This window comes from Siphateles boraxobius, unplaced genomic scaffold (genome assembly GCF_051911475.1).
Source record: "Siphateles boraxobius isolate OS27281-9 unplaced genomic scaffold, OSU_SipBor_1 151, whole genome shotgun sequence".
Lineage (NCBI taxonomy): Eukaryota > Metazoa > Chordata > Actinopteri > Cypriniformes > Leuciscidae > Siphateles > Siphateles boraxobius.
In genome coordinates this window covers 821,260-847,500 of record NW_027508757.1, presented here as the reverse complement: position 1 = coordinate 847,500, position 26,241 = coordinate 821,260, and the positions used below count along the sequence as shown (strand labels likewise).

Below are 26,241 nucleotides of genomic sequence, written 5' to 3'. Positions count from 1 at the left end.
CAAGGGTAAAAGCGTGCATTATAAAAGCAGAAGTGCTGTGAAAGGTTTAAAAGGCAATGGGATGCGTTCAGAGTTCGGAGTTCTCTTGAAAAAAATTCAGCATTCAGTTTATAAATTCTTGCAAAAGCATTTACAGACTTCATGATCATCATGTTCAGTTAGTAAGCTTTATCATAATTTCATGACATGATTTTATTTTCTCTTACTTTACTTAAATATTTAGGGCTTAATGAAGATGAAAAGTGTTTGAATAGCAAATAAAATTTTCAAATAAAATTTTATATTTGGATTATACAGTTGTAACACTAATGTAATGCATATCTGTCAATAATGCATTACGGAAACAGGTCAGATCAGATTTATTTAGGTCATTTATTTCTACAATACAGATAGTTTCAAAACAGCGTTAGTGTAATAAACAGGAAAATATGTTTTTTTTAAAGCAGCTTAAGTGACATTATTCATCTAAAGTCATTTCAATGTTGATTCAGTTCAGTTCAACAACATATTAGTGTCGATGTTACAAACTTCAATTATGAAACTAATTCGATTCAGCTAGAAGCAGCTCTACAGAAGACAACGATTCAGCGCAATTCAGTTTAAGTTTTGTTCTCATCCGATAGTGTCAGTGCAGTCAAATCCATAATATTTCTGGAATATAAAGTCAACAAATACATTTAAAAAATACTATTCAAGCTATTCCTCTGAGCTGGAGTTTTCTGTGGAGACCCTCAGGACAGACTGAATGGCATCAGGAAAATATAAATTCAAATATGTAGTCATTAAAAAAAAAAAAAGAAGTAATTTCTCTGCTGTAATAGACCTCATTTGCACAATGTTTTTTTCTAGACTGAATTCATTCTTCCTAATTGATCATTTCAGTCATGAATGAGAAAAGACTTGAATCCCCAGACAGGATGAGGGGAACGCTTGAATCGCAGTGTTTCGGTGCATCTGTTGCTCGATGTTTCTCCATGCAAACAGATAAAAGAACTCCTGCATGTTTGAGTGAGTGTGTGATGTTGTGTGAATGTGTTTCTGTGGCTGGCATGCAGAGGTGTGCACGTTATTCGGGGTGAAGGTTTCTCTCAGGGTTTAACAGAGGTGAAGGTCAGTGTGCTGATCTCTCACTGCTATAGATATGCTGGAATATTAAAGCTTTAAACACCCTGGAGAGAAAAGATTTGTAAATATGTATAAATAATCTTCCGATGGTGTTTAGGGACAACATGGAAACAAATGCTAACACTTTACAACAAGGTCTCATTTGTAGTCATTATTTAATGCACTAACTAACATAAACTTGCAATGAGCAATAACATTTATTAACCTTTGTTAATGCTGATTAAAACAGCTGTTTGTTCATTTTAGTTCACAGTGCATTAACTGATGTTTACATATACAACTTTTGATTTAAAAAAGGTGCTGAAATTAACATTAACCAAGATTAATAAATGCTTTAGAAGTATTGCTTGTTAGTTTGTGTTAACTAATATCATTAACTGATGGTAAGAAATGAAACCTTATTGTAAAATGTTTCCAAACGACTGACTGTTTTTAACTAACTAACGAAATACAAATAACTGACTTTAAAAAGACTTGGAAAGACATGAAGGTGACAGAATTGTGATTTTGCTCTTAAAATGTAGTAAATGCTGAAAATATGCATTAAAAGATTAATAAATGCTGTAGAAGAATTGATCATTGTTAGTTAATGTTAAGTAATGTCTAATTTATGGTAACAAATGAGACCTTATTATAAAGGATCACCAAACTACTAAATCACTGACTTTGTACTAAGACACAATATCTGACTTCATTTAATAATTAACTGACTTTAAAAGACATGACTATGACTTGATTTTTTTTTTTTGCACTAGTAAATGCAGAAACTATACATTAAGATTAATAAATACTGTTGAAGTATTGATCGTTGTGATCAAAGTTAATGGTAACTAACTAACTAACTAACTAACTAACTAAAATATTGTAAAAGGGTTACTAACTAACTAACTAACTAAAATATTGTAAAAGGGTTACTAACTAACTAACTAAAATATTGTAAAAGGGTTACTAACTAAGGATTACTAACTAACTAAAATATTGTTAAAGGGTTACTAACTAACTAACTAACTAACTAACTAAAATATTGTAAAAGGGTTACTAACTAAGGATTACTAACTAACTAAAATATTGTTAAAGGGTTACTAACTAACTAACTAAAATATTGTTAAAGGGTTACTAACTAACTAAAATATTGTTAAAGGGTTACTAACTAACTAACTAAAATATTGTTAAAGGGTTACTTACTAACTAACTAAAATATTGTTAAATGGTTACTAACTACTAACTGACTAACTAACTAAAATATTGTAAAAGGGTTACCAACTAACTAACTAAAATATTGTTAAAGGGTTACTAACTAACTAAATAAAATATTGTAAAAGGGTTACTAACTAACTAAAATATTGTTAAAGGGTTACTAACTAACTAACTAACTAACTAAAATATTGTTAAAGGGTTACTAACTAACTAACACAAATATTTTTAAAGGGTTACTAACAAACTAACTAACTAAAATATTGTTAAAGGATTACTAACTAACTAACACAAATATTTTTAAAGGGTTACTAACTAACTAACTAAAACAAATATTGTTAAAGGGTTACTAACTAACTATCTAACTATCTAACTAACTAACTAACTAACTAACTAACTAACACAAATATTGTAAAGTGTTACCAACCAACTAACCAACTAACTAATTTCAATTTCTATCTGAACTTTAACGAATAGCTATTAACTTCCAACGCCTGGGAAAGACGTGCTGTGACAGATTTATGATTTCTGACTGATCTGTTCCTCCAGCTATAGGAGGTTTTAACTCTAACAGAGAAAGCTCGGTTCTTCTTCTCTGCAGTGTGGCCTTGACCCGAACCCTACAGTATCTTGTAACTGTAGCCGTTATCTTGTGTCCTTCACTGGCTCTATAAAGCAGCGGTTGGTCCTCCTCCTCTCCGCCATCTCAGCGGGAGCGAGGGAACATGCAGCGGGCCGTCCTGAAGCTCTGCTGTGGCATCTCGTATCCACATGTACGAAGCATGGCAGGTACTCCACCTCAACATGTGCAGTTTCTCTCTCTCTACTGGGTTTTATTGTTTAGTAACACTTCATTTTGATGGTCCTTTTTGAACATTCTACTGACTATAAGTATCTTTGCAACTACATGTCAACTAGCTGTCATTAGAGTATTAGTAGACTGTCTGTTTAATATCTGCTAACTCTTTATTTTAATGCTCAACCAAGACATTACTGACTATAAATATTTTTGCAACTACGTCAACTTATTCTAACCCTAACCGTACCAGTCTATTAACTCTACTAATACTCTACTAATACTCTAATGAGAGATAGTAGACAAGTAGGTGCAGAATGTGTTAAAGGGACCATCAAAATATTAAATTCAATTCATTTCACGTCTATTTGTATAGTGCTTTTCACAATACACATAATTTCAAAGCAGCTTTACAGAAAATGCATGAGACAACATTATAATTTAGAGTGATCTGTTATCAGAGGAAACTTCCTAAGTTATGTATTTCAGAAATGTACATTTATTAATATCAAAATGTATTAATTTAAACAATGTAATAATTTAATGCAGAAACAATGAGTTCATTGAAGTAATGAATACTTGTTTGTTAACAAATGATTATGAAATTTAGAATATATAGCATTGGTGCATGTCGATAAAGTGAAACCCTTTCCTGTATAGCTCAAACAGTGGACGCTTGCAACACTTAAGTGATGGGTTCGATTCCCAGGGAAAGCAAGAACTAAGAATGTAAATGTGTATCTTGAAATGCTTTGGATAAAACCGTCTGCCAAATGCATAAATGTATTGCGTGTGTTTGTGTGTGCAGCTCTCGCAGCGTTCGGGCAGGAGATCTCGCGTCACTGGCAGAGCCGTCCCGCATGGAGCCCGGAGAGATGGACTCGACACCAGCAGGACGAGAGTGAGTCTGCATGAAATATTCACCTTACAAATGTCTGAAGATGAGTACAATAAATAAATGATTCTCAAAACAAAATACTGTTCAAAGGTTTTAAATGAAGTCTCATCTGCTGCACCAAGGCTGCATTTTTATTTGCTCAGAAATACATGAAAATTGTGAAATAGTTTTTATAATAGCTCTTTTAATATATAGTAAAGTGTAATTTATTCCTGTGATCAAAGCTGAATTTTCAGCATCATTACTCCAGTCTTCAGTGTCACATGATCCTTCAGAAATCACTATAATATGATGATTTGCTCCTCAAGAAACATTTATGATTATTATCAATGTTGAAAACAGTTGTTTAATTATTATTTTATTTTTAAAGTCAGGATTCTTTGATAAATAAAAAGTTCAAAAGAATAGAACTTATTTGAAATAGAAATCGTTTGTAATATTGTCAGTAAAACAATACAATTGTGCCATAAAATAAAATTGTCAGTTTCGCACAATATTTTTGTGGAAACTGTGATGCAATCAGTTTTTCGTGATTATTTGATGAATAGAAAGTTTAAAAGAACAGCATTTTTTTTAAATCTTTTGTAACATTTTAAATCTCTTTCCTGTCACTTTGACCAATTTAATGCATGCTTGCTGAATAAAAGTAGGCCTATGTTACTTTCAAAACAAAAATCATAGGCTACTCATCCCAAACATTTGACCTGTAGTTTTTACTTAAATCGATTTATTTATGCTGCAAACAAAAGAAAACAATTTGCTAAAAGAACAACTACATTTTTAGAATGTTTCATCTTTAAGAAACTCTGACTGTCACTCATTTACTTGCATCTGATCACTCACAAACACTGCAGAATCTTAAACATTTATTCTTCCTTTTGCATAATTTCTTCTGGTAATGAATGTGATCAGAAACAGCTCCAGCAGAGCAGAGGACGACTGCACTGGCCGCTGAGGACGTGTTTTATCTAAGACGAGGACAAGAAGCCCTGAATGAAGCTCTGGAGATCGTGGAGTCCAAGGATGGATGGAAACCTGAGATGGCCGAGGTGATTGTCTTTGAATTTAAACATTTTCCTAGTGTGGAGTTAGCCAGAGCATGTTCTCACAGTCAACGATGGACGTCTTTTCCCTGTAGAAGAACGGAGACGTGATCTATAGCAAAGTCCTCATGGGAAACAGGAAGGTTTTCCGACTGGAGGCCGAACTGGACGCTTCTCCAGAGGAACTTCACGACATCTTGTTCGTCAGAGTGGAGGAGATGCATGAGTGGAACCCCAGCATCAGACGCATCCGAGTAAGACAACTTCAATGCCTGATCTCAGGAAAGTACGTATCTATAGGCCTATAACGAATTTTATTTCTCGTGCCATTTTTTTTAGCGTGCATATGATATGCAGTTTTCGCGTGCATATGATACGCACTTCATGGCGTGTAATACGCGCACTCCCCTAATCCTAAAAGGGGTGTTCAGTGCGTAGCATATGCACGCAAAAAAACATTTTTGGCGTATAAATGGCACGAGAAATAACATTCGTGGTATAGTTAGCTACGCACTTTCATGAGATTGTGTTGAACAACGAACGCCTTCCCACATGACAGCATGGGTTCCAGTCGTAGCATAAGTGTGGGAAACTCTGAACTTTCTTTACATTTGTGGCATGTCAGTGAGAAAATATTTGCGACGAAATATTCATCATAGAAGCATATTGTAGAAAAGCTATATCTACATCTTGCTCCAGCTAAAGTGACTTGTCGTAATTAGTGTTCAAGTCCTCCTGGGAAGTCGTGTTACTTTTTCTCTTAATTAATAACGCAAAAATACAGTGAGGTTCTTAAACTCTAGTTCTAGAAAATGAAGAAATGTGCATCAGGTGTACTTTGCTTTTTTGTGTTTTTAATTAATTTATGAAGCCACGTTGCAAAACGCTATTATTACATATTATATTGTTATAGTATAATGCCATCATATTCTCTGCAGGCAATTAGATTACTTCGCTGTAAATAGAAAAGTCTAGCAGTATCACTTCTAAATACCAAATAAGTCATGTGGTATTCCGCCATGTTTCTCACTGACACGCCCACAACTCGTAAAGATGGGGCTTAAAGAAAATCCTGAGCTTCCCACTCGTATTTATGTCATAGTTCATGTGCATTCAACTCGTAAATATAAGACTTTGCAACTTGTAAATACTAAGTTCCCAGAAGGACTTAAACGCACCATTAAACAAGCACATTTACATTGCAGGTTCTGAAGCATGTGGGGAGGAACACCATGGTCACTCACGAGGTGTCGGCAGAAACAGCGGGAAACCTGATTGGCCAGCGGGACTTCCTGAGCGTCAGACATTCGTCGAAGAGCGAGTCACGTGTTTATTTGGGCGGAGCTGCGACGCAGTTTGAGTCCCTGCCGCCTCAGCCGGGGTTTGTCAGGTAAATGCAGCGCTCATCAGAAAGAGTTCATTCAATTATGCCTTTGCCAAAAAGTGATTATAATAATATTAATTTAAAGTAGTTCATTTATTCCCCCTCCCCAGACGGCAACATAGTGTCGGCCCAGATCCGGCCCACATATGGCACACATGGATTGCACACATATAAGATGTGGGCCGGATGTGAGCCGACACTATGCTGTCTGTGTCGTTCCAATAACACGTAATGTTTTCTGTAAAATGCAAATCATATTTTAGACGAAATGCCCAAGCTTCTGTTTCCCTGCAAAACAATTTCAGCATCATGATTAATTCGAGAATTTTTTTTTAAGGCAAAACACCACAGGTGAATTGGGTAAAAATTTAAAAATAGATATCACCTAATTTTCCCAGTTGATTTATCACAGTACATTAAGACAATTGTTTATTTTACAAGTTTTCGGAAATGTTATGTTTGAGTATGCAAATGAGGCATTATTGCATATTTGCATACAATACCCATCTGAACATTGGAAAAAGCTGTTTTTCATTTTGTTGATATATTAGAGTTTAAGATTTAAATCTCTTTAATCATAGAATAGAGTCAACAGTCCAAAAAATATTTTTAGGAATAAAATACACTAGTCAACATTTGATGTAGATCAAAACCTTTCATCAAAGTTACACATGCATTTTTAACAATACCTGTTCTTGTCTTAGGACAACTTTGATGAACTTTTTTGATCCACTTCAAATTTTGACTATACTGTATAATATCAGCCAAATGATGTATGAACAAACCCCTCGGTAAAAACATTCAGAATATAAATAGTAATAAAACTGTAAAGTTTGTTGTATTTAAAGCTGCTGAAGTGCAGATTCAAACAGATAGTGTAATAAAATAAAATAAACACTTAAATGCGCATTTTGGATATTTTCTGTCCAAAAGAAGACGTTATTGAAGCAAAATCTCAAAATGGACCAGTGCAATGGTTTTGTTTTCATAGACAAATTTGGATCTGTTTGTCGCACAAAGCCCTTATGTGACTTCAGATTATGTCATGTTTGTTTAATACGGGTTTGGGTTGATGAGATCGTGAGGAACTGATGACAGGATTTTAACAATTCCTTTTATGTAAATTCCTATTTGGAGTCACTATAAAAGGACACAATCTGAAAGTGTTTTCTCTTTTGTTGTTTAGGGCTGAAGACGGACCCACCTGCATCATCCTAGAGCCGCTTCAAGATCACCCAGACCGGACTCACTTCATCTGGCTGCTCAACATGGATGTCAAGGTACAAAACATGTGTGTGAATTACAGGGTCGGAAATTAACACGGTCTTGGGGCAAAAAATGCCACCAAAATGAACAAAAAGATCAGATAGGGTGCAAAGCATGCCCCTGCACAATTAAACAATCTGTTTTAGCATTGCATATAGATCTGTCAAAGTGCATCAGATTTCTTTTTACACGTTTTTTTCTTTTTCTCAGCATTAAACACTATAACCAATCACATAGGTTTCTGTTGAGCTTATGAATGCAGTGGCCAATCAGAGGCATTTAGATTACTCACCGCTGAAAACCTTTCAATCTGCACTGTTTCAAGTTCTTTCAGCAATGAGAAAGTGCAGATACGATGTAAGGGATTCATTTTGCACTAATTATAACTTTCTCTGCTCACTTTCTGTAAATTATTTTTTTACAAAGCTTGAATAATCGTTTTGTTTTTCATGTTACTAGAATAGCCATAATTTATAAATGATTCTTTGCTTGTTTTGTCTGTATGAAATGCCATTTCCCCATACACTAAAATGTTTTTATGTATTTTATTGAACAATAATAATCATTTCTAAATCGATTTTTTTTTGTAATATTGCAGCCCTACACTTTATAGGCTGTTTACATGAAAATGTGGTAAATTTACACTGAAAAGTGGCACAGAAGCGCTTCTAAAATGGCATTTAGGTGTCTTTGCAAAGACTGTTCAATGCTGCTCAAAGATGGCATAAATGCATTTACACAGCAATTATAACTTGTACTTTTTTAGACATAACTTACTCAGGCCTTTAGTCTTTACACAGATTTGAGCAGCATTAAAGTCATAAATAAATGTCCCGTCAGATGCATCTTCTGTTCCACCGTTGATGTTAAACAGTCTTTAGTATTGTGATGGAGTGTATCAGAAGTTTTGAATGTGTCCTTGTATTTTCAGGGTTGGCTGCCACAGTCACTAGTGAACAAGGCTCTTCCTCGAGCACAAGCGGACTTCACTAAACACCTGCGTCTCCATCTGACCGCACAAAACCCAGAACACAGGAGATAAGAGACGCTGAAGCTTCTGTCAGGCTTCAACACTGACTCAGACAAGGATATAGGAAGACAGACATGCAACATACACCTCAGATCACGCGCTTAGAGTTCGCTACGACTGTACAGCAGACAAACAGTACGAAACTAATGTGGAAGAGAGCGAAGTTTAAAATCGGCTAATTGATTTGACAATATGAAATGGCAATAAAAATATTTTTCACAGTTCCACACTACCATTGTGTCTGTTGTTATGCTTCACAAAATCATAATGGAGGAAACATGGGCTGTTTTATGGGATTGAGGGTGAATAATGACCGAACTATTCCTGTAACCTTCATCTTGCAGACGACTTGTTATCATCAGCACTCACACATCTGTGACATTAGCGGATGGATGATCATCTCACGTCAGTTTGACAGACCCTGTGTGGATTCACTGTGGATTTGACACTACAAAGGGATTAATGACATGTTGGAAGAGGAAGAGTGGGGTCTCATAAAGAGAATCTCAGGAGTGAACATTTATCTCTAATAGTCTCTGAGATTCAGCAGAATAGCTTTTAGAGAGCAGGAGAATGACTCAAGAACATCAGCAGAGGACAATGACTCTATTCAATACACTGAAAAGACCTTAGACATGCCTCAAATCCACAATATAATTATGTCTGAACTTATCAAACACTAGGATTTTAGCACTTTGTTTTTTAGAGATACTAAAAGCAATAGTTTGTGCAGAAAAGCAAGATTTGTCATCATTTTCCCTCCTGGCTGTCACACAAACTAAAAAAAAAAATTGTGCTTGTGATCACGTGTCAAATATACAGCATTTTTAGTTGCACTATTTATGTAACATTTAAAAAAATATATTTTTACATCCGCATTCTCAAATAAATGACTAACTCAAATCTCATGAAAGTTTAAAATATACAAAAAAAGTTCAAACTGCATGTTCGCAGCAGCAAAACAGAAAAAGTTATTATTATAAAGTTATTATAGTTATCATAAACATTATTGTCAATAATGAATGTGTTATGGCTATAAATGATTAACTAAATACGTGAGCTGGTCTCTGAGCTCTGCTGTCTGACATTAAAGATACGCTTAAAAATGTTAAAATCAATGCAAAAAAAAATCTATATTCCGCACATCTAACTTCAGTTTCTGCAACGGATGGGTGGAGATTGATTTGTTTCCTTGCATCCATAAGCATTCTTACTTTTTAATTTCTCCCCTCCAGCTGTCACAATCAATCAAAACGGGTTCAGATCAGCTGTTGCATTAAACATGAATTTGCTGGTATACTCGATTTTAAAAAGTACATCATGAGTTCATGAATATTTGTTTTAATATGTACAAATCTGACAAATTCTCTGTTAATAAACATTTAAAAATGTTTGATGCAAATGTTTTACTTTAGTCATACGACATATCTAAATTACATCATTCTTTCAATAAAAAATGCGGAACAGTTAGTTCATGCGTTCATGAGATCAAGGCTAGATTATTGTAATGCTCTACTGGGTGGTTGCCCTGCACGCTTAATAAACAAACTACAGCTAGTTCAAAACGCAGCTGCTAGTGTTCTTACCAGAACCAGGAAGTACGACCATATTAGCCCGGTTCTGTCAACACTGCATTGGCTCCCTATTAAACATTGTATAAATTTTAAAATATTGCTGATTACTTACAAAGCACTAAATGGTTTAGCTCCCCAGTACTTGAGCGAGCTCCTAACACATTATAGTCCTTCACGTCTATTGCGATCTCAAAACTCCGGCCAGTTGATAATACCTAGAATATATAAATCGACTGCTGGCGGTAGATCCTTTTCCTATTTAGCACCAAAACCCTGGAAAAATCTTGTTAACATTGTACGGGAAGCAGACACAGTCTGTCAGTTTAAATCTAGACTAAAAACGCATCTCTCTAACCTGGCACACATAAAAAATTATATATTCCTATTATTAAAATCAGTTAAATGATTATTAGGCTGCATAAATTAGGTCAGCCGGAACCGGGAACACTTCCTATAACACCCGATGTACCCGTTACATCATAAGAAGAATGGCATCTACGCTAATGTTAGTCTTTCTGTTTATTCCAAGGTTTACTGAAGTCAGCCGGGTTCGGGCCGGCTTTGTTGTTTCCACCTTTGTTGCCATTGGCTTGGCTTGCTTAGTTGGGGACATTACATTTAATATTTAATTTAATATTCAACAATAATATTGATCTGCCTGCATTCGCACACGCACACACACACACACACACACACACACACACACACACACACACACACACACACACACACACACACACACACACACACACACACACACACACACACACACACACACACACACACACACACACACACACACACACACACACACACACACACACACACACACTTTCCTGCAAAAATCCTGACAGGTCTAAAACACTTAATACACTTACCACAGTGAATCAGGGACACGTTTTGAAAAAGTCTATAACCAATAGACAAAATAAAGACAAAATCAAAACTCCAGTTTTCTTCTCAATGTGTATATTTTCATGTATTTCATCATCCTACAACTTAAAAATTTAATAAATATTAACACTTAAAGCTCTCATTCACGTATATACAAGTACTATACAATACAGAAATTAGGTGAAACCACATGAGAGAGACGTTGTCATGAGCTCTGGACGCTCTCGCATCCGTCCTCAAACCTGCAACTATATACAATATATACAAAACCACCTGAAAACATCACAACGCTTTCAAAGCTAGCTCAAGAACCCCGAAGGAACGGCAGGGCATGCATTAGAGGTGGCTGGTGTTGTTTCACAGGGGAGTTTGTTAACATCCGACAGGAGCACCAGAGACGTCTAGAACGACCAATACACTTGCTTTGTAACACTTCAGTAGTTCAGATTCATAACAGTGATGAAATATTAAAGTATAAATGAAATGCACAGATTAGAATAATAGCTAGAGTTGTTTTAGTATTATCTATACTAATATAGTATAAGATTAGAATTTCAATTGTAGTCATTTTGTCAAGTGCTTTTGCCATTTTTATTACTTTTTTTCCATAAAGCATTTCTATATAGCTCAAATTTATTTTTATATCAGTTTTAGTGATTTTAGTATTTCAACTTAAACTTGTTTTAGGTAGTTAGCAAGACAGCAGTCTTAAGTTAAAAATTGTAATCTTACATTTATATTTTGTTTTTAGATTTTTTTAATTACTCAAAACGAGTTTTAATAGTTCTAGTTAACAATAACAACCCTGTTGTAAGCATACAGCATACGCTCAGTATATACTATAGACTTAAAAATAGCATATGAAACAGTATGCATTATGCAACAGGTAACATTAAATACTTTTACAGCACTTATTAATCTTAACATTAGCTAATGAATGCACTGTGAGCAAACAATGAGCAATTGCACTTTTATTAACTACCATTAACAATGACTAATAAATGATGTATAAATATATTGCTCATAAAATCAATCACAAAACTACGTCAGAGTTACAAAGCAAACGTACATAGCTAGACTCACACACACACACACACACACACACACACACACACACACACACACACACACACACACACACACACACACACACACACACACACACACACACACACACACACACACACACACACACACACACACACACACACACACACACACACACACACACACACACACACACACACACACACACTAAAGACCGGATTCTAGTAGTTCTGAGGACACAAAACAACACGGATTCATCTGGAAGTCATTGACGGTTTAAATAACAGCACCTTTCATCGTTTCCTTCCGTTTCCACATCTAAAGCAGAGGATTGTGGGAAGAGCAGCGGATTTGTGGTTGATGTCGGTTCATTCTGAGGTAACCAATAAGAGTTTCTGATTCATTGACGATCATGTGACCGGCGAGTTCCTCTTCCTCCGGGTCGAGGCTAACGTGGCGTTCTGGTTCTGGAGTCCGCCTGGTTCCCGGCTGGGTCGTGTGACGGGAACGCTCGGCACTGGAGGTAGAGGAGAGGTGACGGACTCCGACCGGATCTGGAGCGGGACAGAAGTGCTGGGGTCCGCTTTAGGACTGGTTTTAGTGGTGTGGACGAGGGTCGACGTCTGCTGTGTCGGATCCGGACTCGTTTGAAGCAGAGGCGGGAAGGTGAAATCCGGAAGCCACGAGAACGGCGGATGCAGATCAGGAGAAACGGTACTGAAGAAACCCATCTTCCTGTTACAGGACTCGCAGCACAGCTTCTGATAACCTGGGATGGAGCAATACCGAGCCAGAACCTCCATCTGACAGAAGATCGACTTATCACCCAGACACGGCTCGTCTGCAGGACACAGTGGAAAGAAGACGTTTGTGGACATGAACCATCAATACTTTAATCAATCAATTTATTAATGATAAAAATACAATAGAAGCATACAATGTGAACGGAGCCTAAAATTAGCATTCGCAAAGCGCCGAATGCGAGTAAAAATCAGCATTGACGAGTGTGTGAAACAGTGTCACTCACCAGTTGGTCGTATTATTTTTATGAATCCTAACAATGCATGAACGTGAACAACGTGCATCGTCACGAAATTAAGCCTTGCAAATTTATATTCAAGCGCAAGAAGATGTGAAAGGGAGATCATTTTTTTACTCCTGTGGGAAGAACGAATACTAAACTGAGCTCTCATCAAGTCTTCTTGCACTTGAGCGAACAAATTCACACAAAATGTTCAAAAAATCATGAGTATCCTAGTAAAATAGTTGTAGTATATGTAGTACTGTAAAATAGTCTTAAGTGAATGTAAACCGTTGAGAGTAATCGCATGTGTGTCAGTATCAGTGTATTAGATCAGTGCATTCACTCTTAAAGTGACAGCAGCCTCATATTCCTCATGTCTGTGTTTAATGTTAATCGAGCAACAAATAACAAAGAAAAATCGCTCACCGCTCTTGACTGAATAACTTTTGTTACTTTAATAAGGATTCATTTATAAGGATGTTTATTTTATACAGTGAAGAAAATGCAATGCAACATTTGCTTACTTCATTAAACTTCTGTACCTGTAAACTACTGCTAAACCTGAGAAGCACAGTTTATTTCATTTGCATCTTTGTTATATTGTATTTATTTGTGCTTTGTAATTCATAGCATTGTTATTGTTTTTCTAAATAATAAAATGAATTACTGATTTAAGTATTGCTTGATGAACAATGTAAAAAAATGTATGAAATGTGAAAAAAAAAAAAAAAATCCGGAGAAATAAATCACCGGTAATACTTTGAATCATCATTAAATCAATCAAAAGTGGAAGTAAAGTTTTTTTGTTTTTTTTAATAATTATATTTCAAATAAACACGTTTTTTAAAAACTTTCTATTTATCAAAAAATCCGGAAAAACAAAATGTATCAGTTTCCACAAAAATAAAAGCAGCGCAACTGTTTTGAATATGAAGGGTTTTCAACATTGATAATAATCATAAATGTTTCTTGATCATCAAATCATCATATTATAGTGATTTCTGAATGATGCTGAGTAATGATGCTGAAAATTCAGCTTTGATCACAGGAATAAATTACACTTAAATTAATGACATAGTAATAAATTACTGTATATTCACATATAAAACAGCTGTTTTACACTGTAAAAATATTTCACATTTTTACTATAATTTTGATCAAATAAACAGGCTGATCACAGCAGTGAGTAAACACAGAAGTGGATCACTGGCCTGATCAATGACCCGTCAGCGTGTGTATTGACGAGTCACTTACTAGAGAGTTTATCCAAAGTGTTTTCCGGCAGTTTCTCCTCAGTGGTGAAATTCTCCAGTAAATCTTTAGTTGGACTGGGTAAAGACGGCTCTCCTGGGGAAAAAACACATTTTCTGTCAGACAGGAAGTCACTGTGCTTTCTCAGACCAACATAATATTTTTTTGCAAATTTATTTTTTACAGTGTATTGTTTCTCAGATGAAATATTTCCCCTGGTTTTGAAGGCAATTCATTGTTATTGTTCAAAGGTGAGTTCAGCTGATGCTCCAGCTGCTCTTGTCTATTCAATGAAAGACAAATGGGTAACATATATATATTACGACCCGCAAACAACTGCGTAAGTACACTGAAATTACGGTGTACATTTCTGTAATTATAGTGTACTTCCGTGTAGGTATAAGGGAACAATATGTTAAGTTTTGGGTAATAAAGGGGTACAACCAGATATACAAGCAAATTATTTATAATGTAATTATTTTAAAACTAACAGGTACCTATTCAGTGAATATATTACAGGCAAAAATTGTACATCGGTTGTACAATTTTTTATCACATTTATGGCAAAATATGTTCTTGTGCAATGTAGTTACAGGGTAATTTTGTCATCTGTGGGTTGTAAATTAAACATATATATATATATATATATATATAAAAACTTTCACATTGTATTGCAATGACACTTAAATGTCAGGGCAAATATACTGTGTAATTAAAACATTTTTTTGTTTTGTTTTCTTAACTGGGGTTCTTCGGACCAAATGGTCCCGAAGAATTTAAATAAAAAAATGTGTAAAATCATAGCTTCATCGGAATGGTCCGAGATTTGGTGACTTTGTTGGTACTTGGTATATGAACACCCCCAAAAATTGGGGACAGGATTTGAATAGTCTAAGTGGTTGTAAAAAAAATGGTCACACTCAGGGCCTTCGGGTCCAAATGGTCCCGCCATAGGAAATGAATGGGAAATTGGCAAAAATGTGACAATACCGAGTTTTTTTGTGCGTACAATCTACAAATCAGCCACGATCCAGAAAAAAAGCACACAACAGTGAAGGGGTGAATCTATAAAACATCAAGAGTGCAAAACAGACACATCCACACACACACACACACACACACACAAACACACTTTTATACATAAACAAACGAATAAATTCAGATTACATATGGGTTTTGCATTTTTAAAATGCTCAGTTTGTCCACCAGATGACATCCATCTAATTTCAAAAATTGCTTTTATGAGGTCTAGGCTTGACACTAAAATGAAATACAGCTTTAAAAAAAATTAAAAAAAATATTTTTTTATTTTTTTATTTTCTATTATATTCAATGGGGGGAAAATGGGTCATATTTATTGCATAAATATTAATTATAAATCTTAAATTATCTCAAAACACCAAAAAAGAAAAGAAAAAATATTATAAAAAACAAGTAAAAAAAAAAGCAATTAATATTAATAAATATGAATCAAACCCTTCCGGACCATTGGTCCCGAAGACCCTGAGTGTGACCCTGAAATGAAGGACCCCAGAGGGTTAATAAGAGTACCTTTCTCTGTAATTACTGTGCAAATAGTGTTGTTTCGTATTGTTACATAGTAAGTAGTGTTTCTTACCCGTTTCAACTGTGTATTTACAGGGTAAGTGTAACTCCTGCGGGCTGTAAATTAAAGTGGCGCTTGTTACCCCCTTGTTCTGTGTAGTCACAGGGTAATAAATACTTTGAAATTTTGTTTTGAAATTTTTTTGTAAAATAAAAGTCAGAAATTAAATGGGATCCTTTATTGTATATTTACTGCACTTACCCTGTAACTACACAGTTGAAACGGGTAACAAACACTACTTACTATGTAACAATACGAAACAACACTATTTGCACAGTAATTACAGAGAAAGGTACTCTACTAAAACAAAACAAAAAAATGTTATAATTACACAGTATATTTGCCCTGACATTTAAGTGTCATTGCAATACAATGTGATAAGGGAAGTACGAAGTACTACATGGTACGTTCTAAACTAAAATCATAGCAGAAACTTTTTTTTTTTGGCTTAACGTTAAGTAGTTTAGTAAGAAAAGCCAATAAATTCAATTTTTATCATACTGTGCATACATACAGCCATATATATATATATAATATATTAACAGAATAGGTTCCTGTTAGTTTTAAAATAATTACATTATAAATAATTTGCTTGTATATCTGGTTGTACCCCTTTATTACCCAAAACTTAACATATTGTTCCCTTATACCTACACGGAAGTACACTATAATTACAGAAACGCACACCGTAATTTCGGTGTACTTACGCAGTTGTTTGCGGGTCGTAATATAAAGTGTTACCGACAAATGAATATAAGGCTGTCAAAATCAGATTGTTTTTCAGACAGAGAATCGAAGCTGAACACAATTTCAGAAGGTTCAATCATGAGCGTCTGGTATGATCTCAGGTGTGCTGTGTTTCACACGGGTTCACCTGTGCAGGGAGGGAGTTTGCAGATGGACACAGACTGGGGTTTTTCTGCGTCACACGGGCCGGCGCTGCTGTCGGACGGTCTACAGATCACCTGTCTCTGCTGGATCCCTTCACCACAGCTCACCGAACACTGGAGGACACAATCACAGTCACGTGAGTCCCAGCGAGCAAGAGCCGTCATTTCCCCGTCTCTATGAGTAACACACTTCTAGCCAAAATAACATTGAACTTGGTTATATGTCGTTTTTGATATTCCATCATGTCAGCAAAGTCAACAGTGATTACAAGGTGTTTGGTTTCATTTCTTCACTCGTTCTATTTCCTTGTTATCTAATTGATAGTCTATTCTTGGGCGATGGTTTAGACGTCTATTAAATTTTCACTGACAGCCCAAATGTTGTCTTGTTTTAGCCTAGACGTCTGGGCCGTGTTTGACGGCTATTAGACGTCTCTTATACGCAAAATTGCTTGCGAGAGAAGACTCACTAATCATTCAGATGAACGTCTGAGGAAATATGGGTTCATGTTCAAGTAAATATGGGCTGATCATAACAATATTACCACTTCAAAATGATATTTGCAAACCTTAATACTGCAAAGATATTTAATAAGTAAAATCATTTTAATTTCATCTATTAAAATGTATTTAAAAAATTACATTTTGAATTATAAACTTTAAATGCAAATTATTATAATTATAATAATAATAATTATTATTATATGCACAATTCATTTAATAGGTAACACTTAACAATAAGGTTCCATTTAATTGTAACACTTACTAATACATTATTAAGATAAAATAAAAATGATCTGTTAATATTATTTAATACACCTGAGCTGAACACTCGAACTTACAAAGAACAATAACTACAGTAAGCTCATGTTTATGTTAATTAATGCATTAAATAATGTGAGATTCTTGTAAAGTGTTACCATTTAAAATTTGTACTTTTTATTACTTTAAAAATATGAACAATACTAGACTTTGCTAGAAATTAATACTTAAAAGCATACTACTAGAAACCAGATTAAATCGGACAAAAATAAACACATAAATAAAAAACTAGATAAATAAACAGACTTGATGTACATGCGTGTACTGTATATTTAAATAAACATGCACATTTAATAAATATATATTCATAAATGTAATTTGCCATTTTTATTATGCTATTCTATGATAATATATTTTAATGTATTTAGAAAATCATTTAACTTAAATATTGAACTTTTATCAGTTTGACCTTCTGACTGAAGGCAAGTTATGTGATTATCAGCTTCATCTTATCTGTGTGTGTGTGTGTGTGTGTGTGTGTGTGTGTGTGTGTGTGTGTGTGTGTGTGTGTGTGTGTGTTGAAGCATCTGTCCTCTGTTGTGTTGAGAGGGAGTGTCATTGATTTCAATGTGTTGACAAGAAATCTTTCATCCGTTTGCTGTAACTAATGAACTCTCGTCCTTAAACCTGAAACATGATGTCCTCTCACACACACTGCAGATTCGCAAAGTCACAAGAAAATCGTGGATCTGAAAGCGTGAAAACTAACGGCAGTGAAAGAAACGAAACGAGTCTAAACTCTATTGTACTGTGGTTTCCACACCATTAAACATCACAAGATTAACACGAGCTCCAGAATACAGTGTTTACAAGAGAGAGAGTCGTTCAGTCCAACACAAAGCTGACAGTTTGCTCCAGTTTGTGAGTTTTTCATGAATAAGCGCATCTGAATAAATGAAAAAATAATAAAACAACCAAAAAAACAGAAACTGTGTTCAAAGCAGCGACATCCACATCAAAGCTCTCTCTCTTAAACACACACACACACACACACACACACACACACACACACACACACACACACACACACACACACACACACACACACACACACACACACACACACACACACACACACACACACACACACACACACACACACACACACACACACACACACACACACACACACAGCAACATTACACGTGTGTTATACTACCTGTCACAATTGTGACCATCAAAAAATGTACACCTCGTACTGACAAAATACATATGTAGGAGTTTAATCCTCAAATATATCAGTAGTAGACCCTGTAAAGAATATTTGTACAAAATATGATAATTCTATCCGTTAATAAAGGTGTTTTACATACTTCTTTTTGCAGTAGTCTGAGGAAGACATCATCCTCTATATGTGCAAGCAGGAAGTAAACTGATCTGGTCATGTGACCTTTCACACTAGTAGTCACATGACATTGATACATTTTTGACAAGACAAAATGTCGCCTTTTTCACCATTGGCTTTTGGGTACATTTAATTTAATATTCACACAATATTATTGATCTGCCTGCATTGACACCATTATATGAGAACTGAGCTGGACGATGACATCACGGTTTTCTCCAAAGTGGATATATATATATATACTGTATATAAATTAACTAAATTAATAACTTTTTTACAACAAAAATGAACCATCACTGAACTTATTTAAGATTAACTGTGACGCTATTTTCATCTAGAAACAAACTTTGTTGCATTATTATCTCTGTAAAGCTGCTTTGAAACAATCTGTATTGTAAAAAGTGCTATGCACCTTATTCTGCTCTAAACAATGGGCGCCGCCATGACGACGACTCCGGTTGCCTACTTCCGGTTCGTACTGTATTAGCAGTGAGAGAATAAGTTCGGGCTCGAAATTTTTTTTTTCGAAACTTGGTGCTTTGAGCATAAGATAAAAAGGAGAGAATGCCTATGTCCGGTTCGTATCAGCTAAGTTACATTCAGTACCAGAGAGTAGACGTTTTTGGTTAACGTTAGCTGCGCTAAAACTGAATCATCCAACGAAAAAGGTGTAATACGTTACCAGTAGGGATGGGCATTTCAAGCAAAAATAATATTCGAAGATCGCTGGGTATTATGCAATTAATATTCGAGAATCGCACCCTCCATCACATCACGCACACATGCATGTAAAGGATAGGCTACAAACCAGAGCACGCGTGAGCAAAGCGGAGCAGTGTGACGCTTAAATATAAGTTAAACAAAAAACAACTAAACATACGTTTTATATTTAAGTTTCACAATATAATGTTTTTTTTATTTATTTCATCTATGTTGATTATATGAAAAGGGAACCGCATAAGATGAGTCAGATATGATCATAAGATGCCCAATATATCGGAAAACATTTGGAATGGCTCAGACATGATTTTGACCACTTATCAATTTTTGTTTTGTAAAAAGCCTTTCTTTAAAGTGAATTTCGTTTAGTATAAATTGTATTTTCATTTTTATCAATGTTTTATCAACAAATTGCCTGGAATAATAAATAAGAAGCACGAATAGTAGATATACAGGACACGGAGGTGCGGGCGCGTGAACTCGAGCGCGTCTTATTAATCAACGAAACTCAGCGTATAAGTTACTTGCCTCACATACATGATAAGTATATCTATAGAAAGCTTGAAATGTGTACCTTTAAACAAAATAATTAAAAACGAGCAGAAATGGGCTGCTCTCTGCTTATGTAGGCTATAGGTTAATCCGTATGAAGTGTGTATTTCTCTCTATAGGCGCGTTCACTACTGCGAAGATGGCGAGTCAGCATCATCAAATTTATCTTTGCAGTCGACACTTACAGAAAACACTAGTTCCCTTTCGTTGTCACTCCGAGTTACGTCGGATGACGACGAATGGGGTTTCGCTTAGAAAGCCTATCAACTTCGAGTATTACAAAACGAGCCAATGGCAAAGAAATGCCATGGGTCTGCGGAATTTGCATGGCGTAACTCCGCCCCACCTCGTGGGTATAAAAGGAGGAAGCCGGCAGCAAGCAGATATGTTTTCGCTTCGGAGCCAAGTGTATTCTTCTCTCCACAAGCCATCTCTGAATTGTCAGCTTTACAAACGAGTACCTCGAGTGTTGGTGTGACGGCGATCTACGGCGAGAGCGTGCTTCCTGCTGATCTGTTGCAGTGGTCTGCCAGTCGGTGCGTTTCTCCCCGGGTGCTTCAACACTTGAGTTTTCTCTCACTAAAAGAGCTTACACGTGGCACGTCTTTTTAAAGATGTCTCGCCCGTGTACTTCTGGTTGCGGCAGATTGGTATCGGACTCTGATGGGCACGAGCGTTGCATAGTATGTTTGGGCATTGATCATGCTAGAGCAGCGCTCGTGGATGACTCATGTTCTCTCTGTGGGAACATGACCATCGCGTCATTACGGTCGAGACTCCGTGAACTCGCAAGAGTGAGAGTCCCCTCATCCACCCCCCGTCCTGCGGCTGGTGGCCAGGGTGATCTGAGGGTTACGGTCTGGAACAAGGCGCCGACTATGTATCCGCGACCCCAGCCCCCCTCTTCAATGACGGTGCCCGCTAGTGAACTGCTGATTCCCGCGGGTCTACCCTCTGGTGGCCCGCGTGCTTCAGTTGAAGCTACAGAGGAAGATGCCATGTCTGTTGCAGCATCACTAGGCGGGTTTGACTCTTCTGGAAGTGAGGGCTCGTCACAGCTGCCACCTTCCGGTGTGCATACGGCTGTGCTCGAGTCTGATCCGGAGATGACGGCCATGCTTTCCCGGGCAGCCGCGAGCATCGGACTTGAGTGGAGGCCTCCACCCTGTCCTGAGCGCTCGCGGCTGGACGATTGGTTTTTGGGTAAGGCCGCCGACCCTCGTCCTCGGCAAACCCCAATACCTTTCTTCCCGGATGTGCATGATGAGATCTCGAAGTCCTGGAAGACTCCCCTGTCTTCTCGGGACCGCTCGCTGGTCTCATCCGCCTTTCCTCCCCTCGATGAGGCAGCTGCCCGTGGGTACACTGGGCTTCCCCCGGTTGAACGCTCTGTTGCCATGCAACTATGTCCTCAGAGTGCTTCTTCTCGGGGCGAGCCTAAGCACCCATCCAAAGCCTGTAGATTTTCGTCGACCCTGGTGGCGAAGTCTTACAGAGCGGCGGGACAGGCGGCTGCTTCACTGCATGCTATGGCCACTCTGCAGGTCTACCAGGCCCAGATGCTCAGAGACATGCACGAGGGTAGGACAAACCCAGGGCTCTTTGATGAGCTGCGCGCCGCGACCGACCTTGCTCTCCGGGCGACGAAGGTTACCGCGCGCTCCCTGGGTTTGGTGATGTCCACGGCTGTGGTCCAGGAGCGACATCTGTGGCTGAACCTGGCTGACATGCGGGACGCTGAGCGGACCCGTCTGCTTAACGCCCCCTTGTCCCAGGCCGGCCTCTTCGGCGGTGCAGTTGAAGACTTTGCCCAACAGTTTTCAACTGCCCAGAAACAGACCGAGGCCATCAGACACATTCTGCCCCGCCGGCCCGCTGCTGCCTCCACCTTGCCGGCCGGGCAGACGCCTCGACCTGTTTCCCGCCGAGGGCGCCCTCCTGCGGCTCCCGCCCCTCCCGCCCGGACCACGCAGCAGCCTCCACCCAGGGCCGGTCGCGGAGGAAGCCGTAAGAAGGCGCCACAGCCCTCTCCTGCCCCGCCCCCCGCTAAACACCGGGCCAAGCGGCGCTCCTGAGACGGGCTGCTCAGGGATGATGATTGTTTCACAGGAGGTGGTAGCAGGACCACTCCTTCCCCCGGTGGAGGGCCGGGGGAGAATCTTTTGTCTCCACTCCCCGCTGCTCACCCACGGGTGGGCAGCACCCTAATGTGGTTAAAGTCAGAAACAATCCCCTCTTCCCTGAGCTCACAGAGTTCTCGGGCGACACAGAGCGCCGCCCACAAGCCGTGCTCTCCTCGCCCCCCTCTGTCCCAGAGGCGGTTGACACGGCGTGCCGTCCACGGACCGCTTCGCCCCTGTCCCCCTCTGTCGCCAGACCCCTGGCAGAGCAGGCCCCCGCGGGACGACCAGCCTGGTCCTCCCCTGGCCCCCTCTGCCAGGGCGCGGTTGCTAACTGTGCCCCCTCTCCGGGCCGCTATGCCGTCCACATCTGGGCCAGTTACTCTGCTTCGCTGCCCCTCCGGGGGGACGCCTGTGGCTCACATGATCCCGTTGGTTCAGTTCCTGGGAGCCTGGCTAGAGCTTCCCCGTCTGTCCCACTGGATCGTGCGTACCGTCAGGCTCGGCTATGCGATTCAGTTCGCACGGTCTCCTCCCCGCTTCAGGGGAGTCCGCTCCACTTTGGTCGGTGGCAATGCCCCTATCATGAGAGCAGAGATTGCCACCCTGCTGGCGAAGGGTGCAATCGAGACTGTCCCTCCAGCCGAGATGAGGTCCGGCTTCTACAGCCCCTACTTCATTGTCCCCAAGAAAACCGGTGGGTTACGGCCAATCCTGGACTTACGCGTGCTGAACCGCTCCCTTCACCGGATGCCGTTCAAGATGCTCACCGCCAAACGCGTTTTCGAATGCATACGGCCCCAGGATTGGTTTGCAGCGATCGACCTGAAGGACGCCTACTTTCATGTCTCCATTCTTCCTCGACACAGACCGTTCCTCCGGTTTGCTTTCGAGGGGCAGGCATACCAGTACGCGGTTCTCCCTTTCGGGCTAGCCCTGTCTCCTCGCATCTTCACGAAGGTCGTCGAGGCGGCCCTTGTTCCCCTTCGAGAGCAAGGGGTTCGCATCCTGAGTTATATCGACGACTGGCTGATCCTAGCTCACTCTCGAGATCAGGTTTGCGAACACAGGGACCTAGTGCTTCGGCACCTAGCCCGTCTGGGCCTTCGGGTCAACTGGGAGAAGAGCAAACTCTGCCCCGTGCAGAGGATCTCTTTTCTCGGTATGGACATCGACTCGGTCGCCATGTCCGCGCAGCTTACGAGCGAGCGCGCGCAGTCACTGCTGACTTGCCTAAGACAATTCGAGGGCAAGAGTGCGGTTCCACTGAAACTTTTTCAGAGGCTCCTGGGGCATATGGCATCTGCAGCCGCGGTCACGCCGCTCGGATTGCTTCATATGAGACCGCTTCAGCTTTGGCTTCGCGACCGAGTCCCGAGGTGGGCATGGCAACACGGCACGTTCCGAGTACCAGTTACTCCGACCTGCCGTCAGTTCTTCACCCCGTGGACGAACCTCGATTTTCTCAGGGCCGGTGTCCCCCTGGCTCGAGCTTCCCGGCATGTTGTTGTCTCAACAGATGCCTCCACCACGGGCTGGGGCGCCATGTGCAATGGACATGCTGCTGCGGGCTCCTGGACAGGACCCCAGCGGCTATGGCATGTCAATTGCCTCGAGTTGTTGGCAGTACGCCTTGCCCTGCACCGCTTCCGAGCGTTGCTCAGGGGTCAACACGTACTAGTCCGCTCAGACAATACCGCCACTGTAGCGTACATCAACCATCAAGGTGGTCTACGCTCCCGCCGTATGTCACAACTCACTCGCCACCTCCTCCTATGGAGTCAGAAGCATCTGAGGTCGCTTCGAGCCATCTTCATTCCCGGAGCTCTGAACTGTGCAGCCGACGAGCTCTCACGGCTTCAGCCCCTCCCTGGAGAATGGCGACTCCATCCCCAGTCGGTTCAGCTGATTTGGGACCAGTTCGGGGACGCGCAGATAGATCTGTTTGCCTCTCACGACTCGACCCATTGCGCCCAGTTCTATTCCCTGACCGAGGGCACGCTCGGCACGGATGCTCTGGCGCACAGCTGGCCGCAGGGCCGCAAGTATGCGTTTCCCCCAGTGAGCCTTCTTGCGCACACTTTGCGCAAGGTCAGGGAGGACGAGGAGCAGGTCATTCTGGTTGCCCCTTACTGGCCCAACCGGACCTGGTTCCCCGAACTAGTACTCCTCGCGACAGCACCTCCCTGGCCGATCCCTCTGAGGAAGAACCTTCTTTCTCAGGGACGGGGCACCCTATGGCACCCTCGTCCCGATCTTTGGAACCTCCACGTGTGGCTCCTGGATGGGACGAGGCAGGTTTGAGTACCCTACCACCAGCGGTGGTGGCTACCATCACTTCCGCTAGAGCGTCGTCCACGAGACACGTCTATGCGTTGAAGTGGAACCTCTTCGTCAACTGGTGCTCTTCTCACCGAGAAGACCCCCGGAGATGCTCGATCAGTGTTTTGCTTTCCTTCCTTCAACAGGGGCTGGAGCGAAGGCTGTCTCCCTCCACCCTGAAGGTCTATGTTGCCGCCATTGCCGCACATCATGACCTCATCGAAGGTAAGTCGGTGGGGAAGCACGACCTGATCATCAGGTTCCTGAGAGGAGCGAGGAGACTAAATCCTCCTCGTCCTCCTCTCGTTCCCTCTTGGGACCTCTCAGTGGTTCTAACTGCCCTGAAGAGTGCTCCCTTTGAGCCCCTGCAATCAGTCGAGCTTAAGTTCCTGTCTATGAAGACAGCGCTCCTGGTTGCACTGGCCTCCATCAAGAGGGTTGGGGACCTGCACGCATTCTCCGTTGACGAAGCGTGCCTGGAATTTGGGCCGGCTTAGGCTCACGTGATCCTGAGACCCCGGCCTGGATATGTGCCCAAGGTTCCTACCACTCCCTTTCGGGACCAGGTGGTGAACCTGCAAGCGCTGCCCTCGGAGGAGGCAGACCCAGCCTTGGCACTGCTCAGTACGCGCTCTCCGCGCCTATGTAGACAGAACGCAGTGTTTCAGGACCTCAGACCAGCTCTTTGTCTGTTATGGTGGGAAGCTGAAGGGAAAGGCTCTCTCCAAGCAAAGGTTGTCTCACTGGATAGTGGACACCATTGCTTTGGCTTACCAGCAGCAAGGTCGACCGTGCCCCCTTGGTGTGACTGCCCACTCCACCCGGAGTGTGGCGTCCTCTTGGGCTCTAGCGCATAGCGCCTCGCTAACAGACATCTGCAGAGCTGCAGGCTGGGCGACACCTAACACATTCGCCAGATTCTATAATCTCCGAGTGGAGCCTGTGTCCTCTCGTGTACTCGCTTCAACCAGCTAGTACCGGACCCGCTCAGGTGTCTTCGCTTGCTCGCCATTCCACTCCACGGACTGGATACGTGCGATATTTTCCTCAGGTGAGCTTCTCCGAAAGCCCTGAGCTCCTCCAGCACTCCTGACGTCGGCGCCAGTGTCTATTGCCTATGCGTCGGCTAGGTGCCTCCCGTGTGCATGGTCCCTCCTCTGAGCGACCCCCACATGTGTATTTCCACTGTAAGCCTCTCTGAGCGTGTGTCTTTCCCTTGGCAAGCCACCTTGCCACCCCTGGGGTTGAAATATTCCACCTGCGGCTGGACACCCCAGTGTTTTCCATATGCTTCCTTCGGGTCATATGTGTATTCTCTAAGTCCCCCCCCTCCGGGCT

At 40.4% G+C, this 26,241-nt stretch overlaps 2 protein-coding genes across 3 annotated transcripts in view; one reads left to right on the top strand and one right to left on the bottom strand.

Moving 5' to 3' along the window:
• Window positions 1-3,101: 3,101 nt before the first annotated feature.
• Window positions 3,102-8,912, top strand: star2 (steroidogenic acute regulatory protein 2). The gene is made up of 7 exons (XM_077230809.1): window positions 3,102-3,108; window positions 3,924-4,016; window positions 4,926-5,062; window positions 5,152-5,310; window positions 6,262-6,446; window positions 7,627-7,720; window positions 8,638-8,912. The coding sequence occupies exons 1-7, from the start codon at window positions 3,102-3,104 to the stop codon at window positions 8,746-8,748; spliced, it is 786 nt and encodes a 261-aa protein (XP_077086924.1). The 3' UTR covers window positions 8,749-8,912.
• A 2,350-nt stretch (window positions 8,913-11,262) lies between these two features.
• The window catches only part of adamts14 (ADAM metallopeptidase with thrombospondin type 1 motif, 14), a 90,648-nt gene continuing 75,669 nt past the window's right edge, over window positions 11,263-26,241 (bottom strand). For both annotated transcript variants that reach the window (XM_077230855.1, XM_077230856.1), the window contains exons 20-22: window positions 17,007-17,136; window positions 14,530-14,622; window positions 11,263-13,092 (exon numbers count right to left, since the gene is read on the bottom strand). In XM_077230855.1, coding sequence (XP_077086970.1) covers window positions 12,662-13,092; window positions 14,530-14,622; window positions 17,007-17,136 — 654 coding nt within the window. In that variant the 3' untranslated portion in view covers window positions 11,263-12,661. The remainder of the gene's footprint in view (window positions 13,093-14,529; window positions 14,623-17,006; window positions 17,137-26,241) is intronic.

Excerpts from the sequence above, each read along its gene's own strand:
- star2 (XM_077230809.1), top strand. Across the intron at positions 5,311-6,261 it reads CCAGCATCAGACGCATCCGA|GTTCTGAAGCATGTGGGGAG; the intron begins GTAAGACAACTT and ends TTTACATTGCAG. Across the intron at positions 7,721-8,637 it reads TGCTCAACATGGATGTCAAG|GGTTGGCTGCCACAGTCACT; the intron begins GTACAAAACATG and ends TTGTATTTTCAG.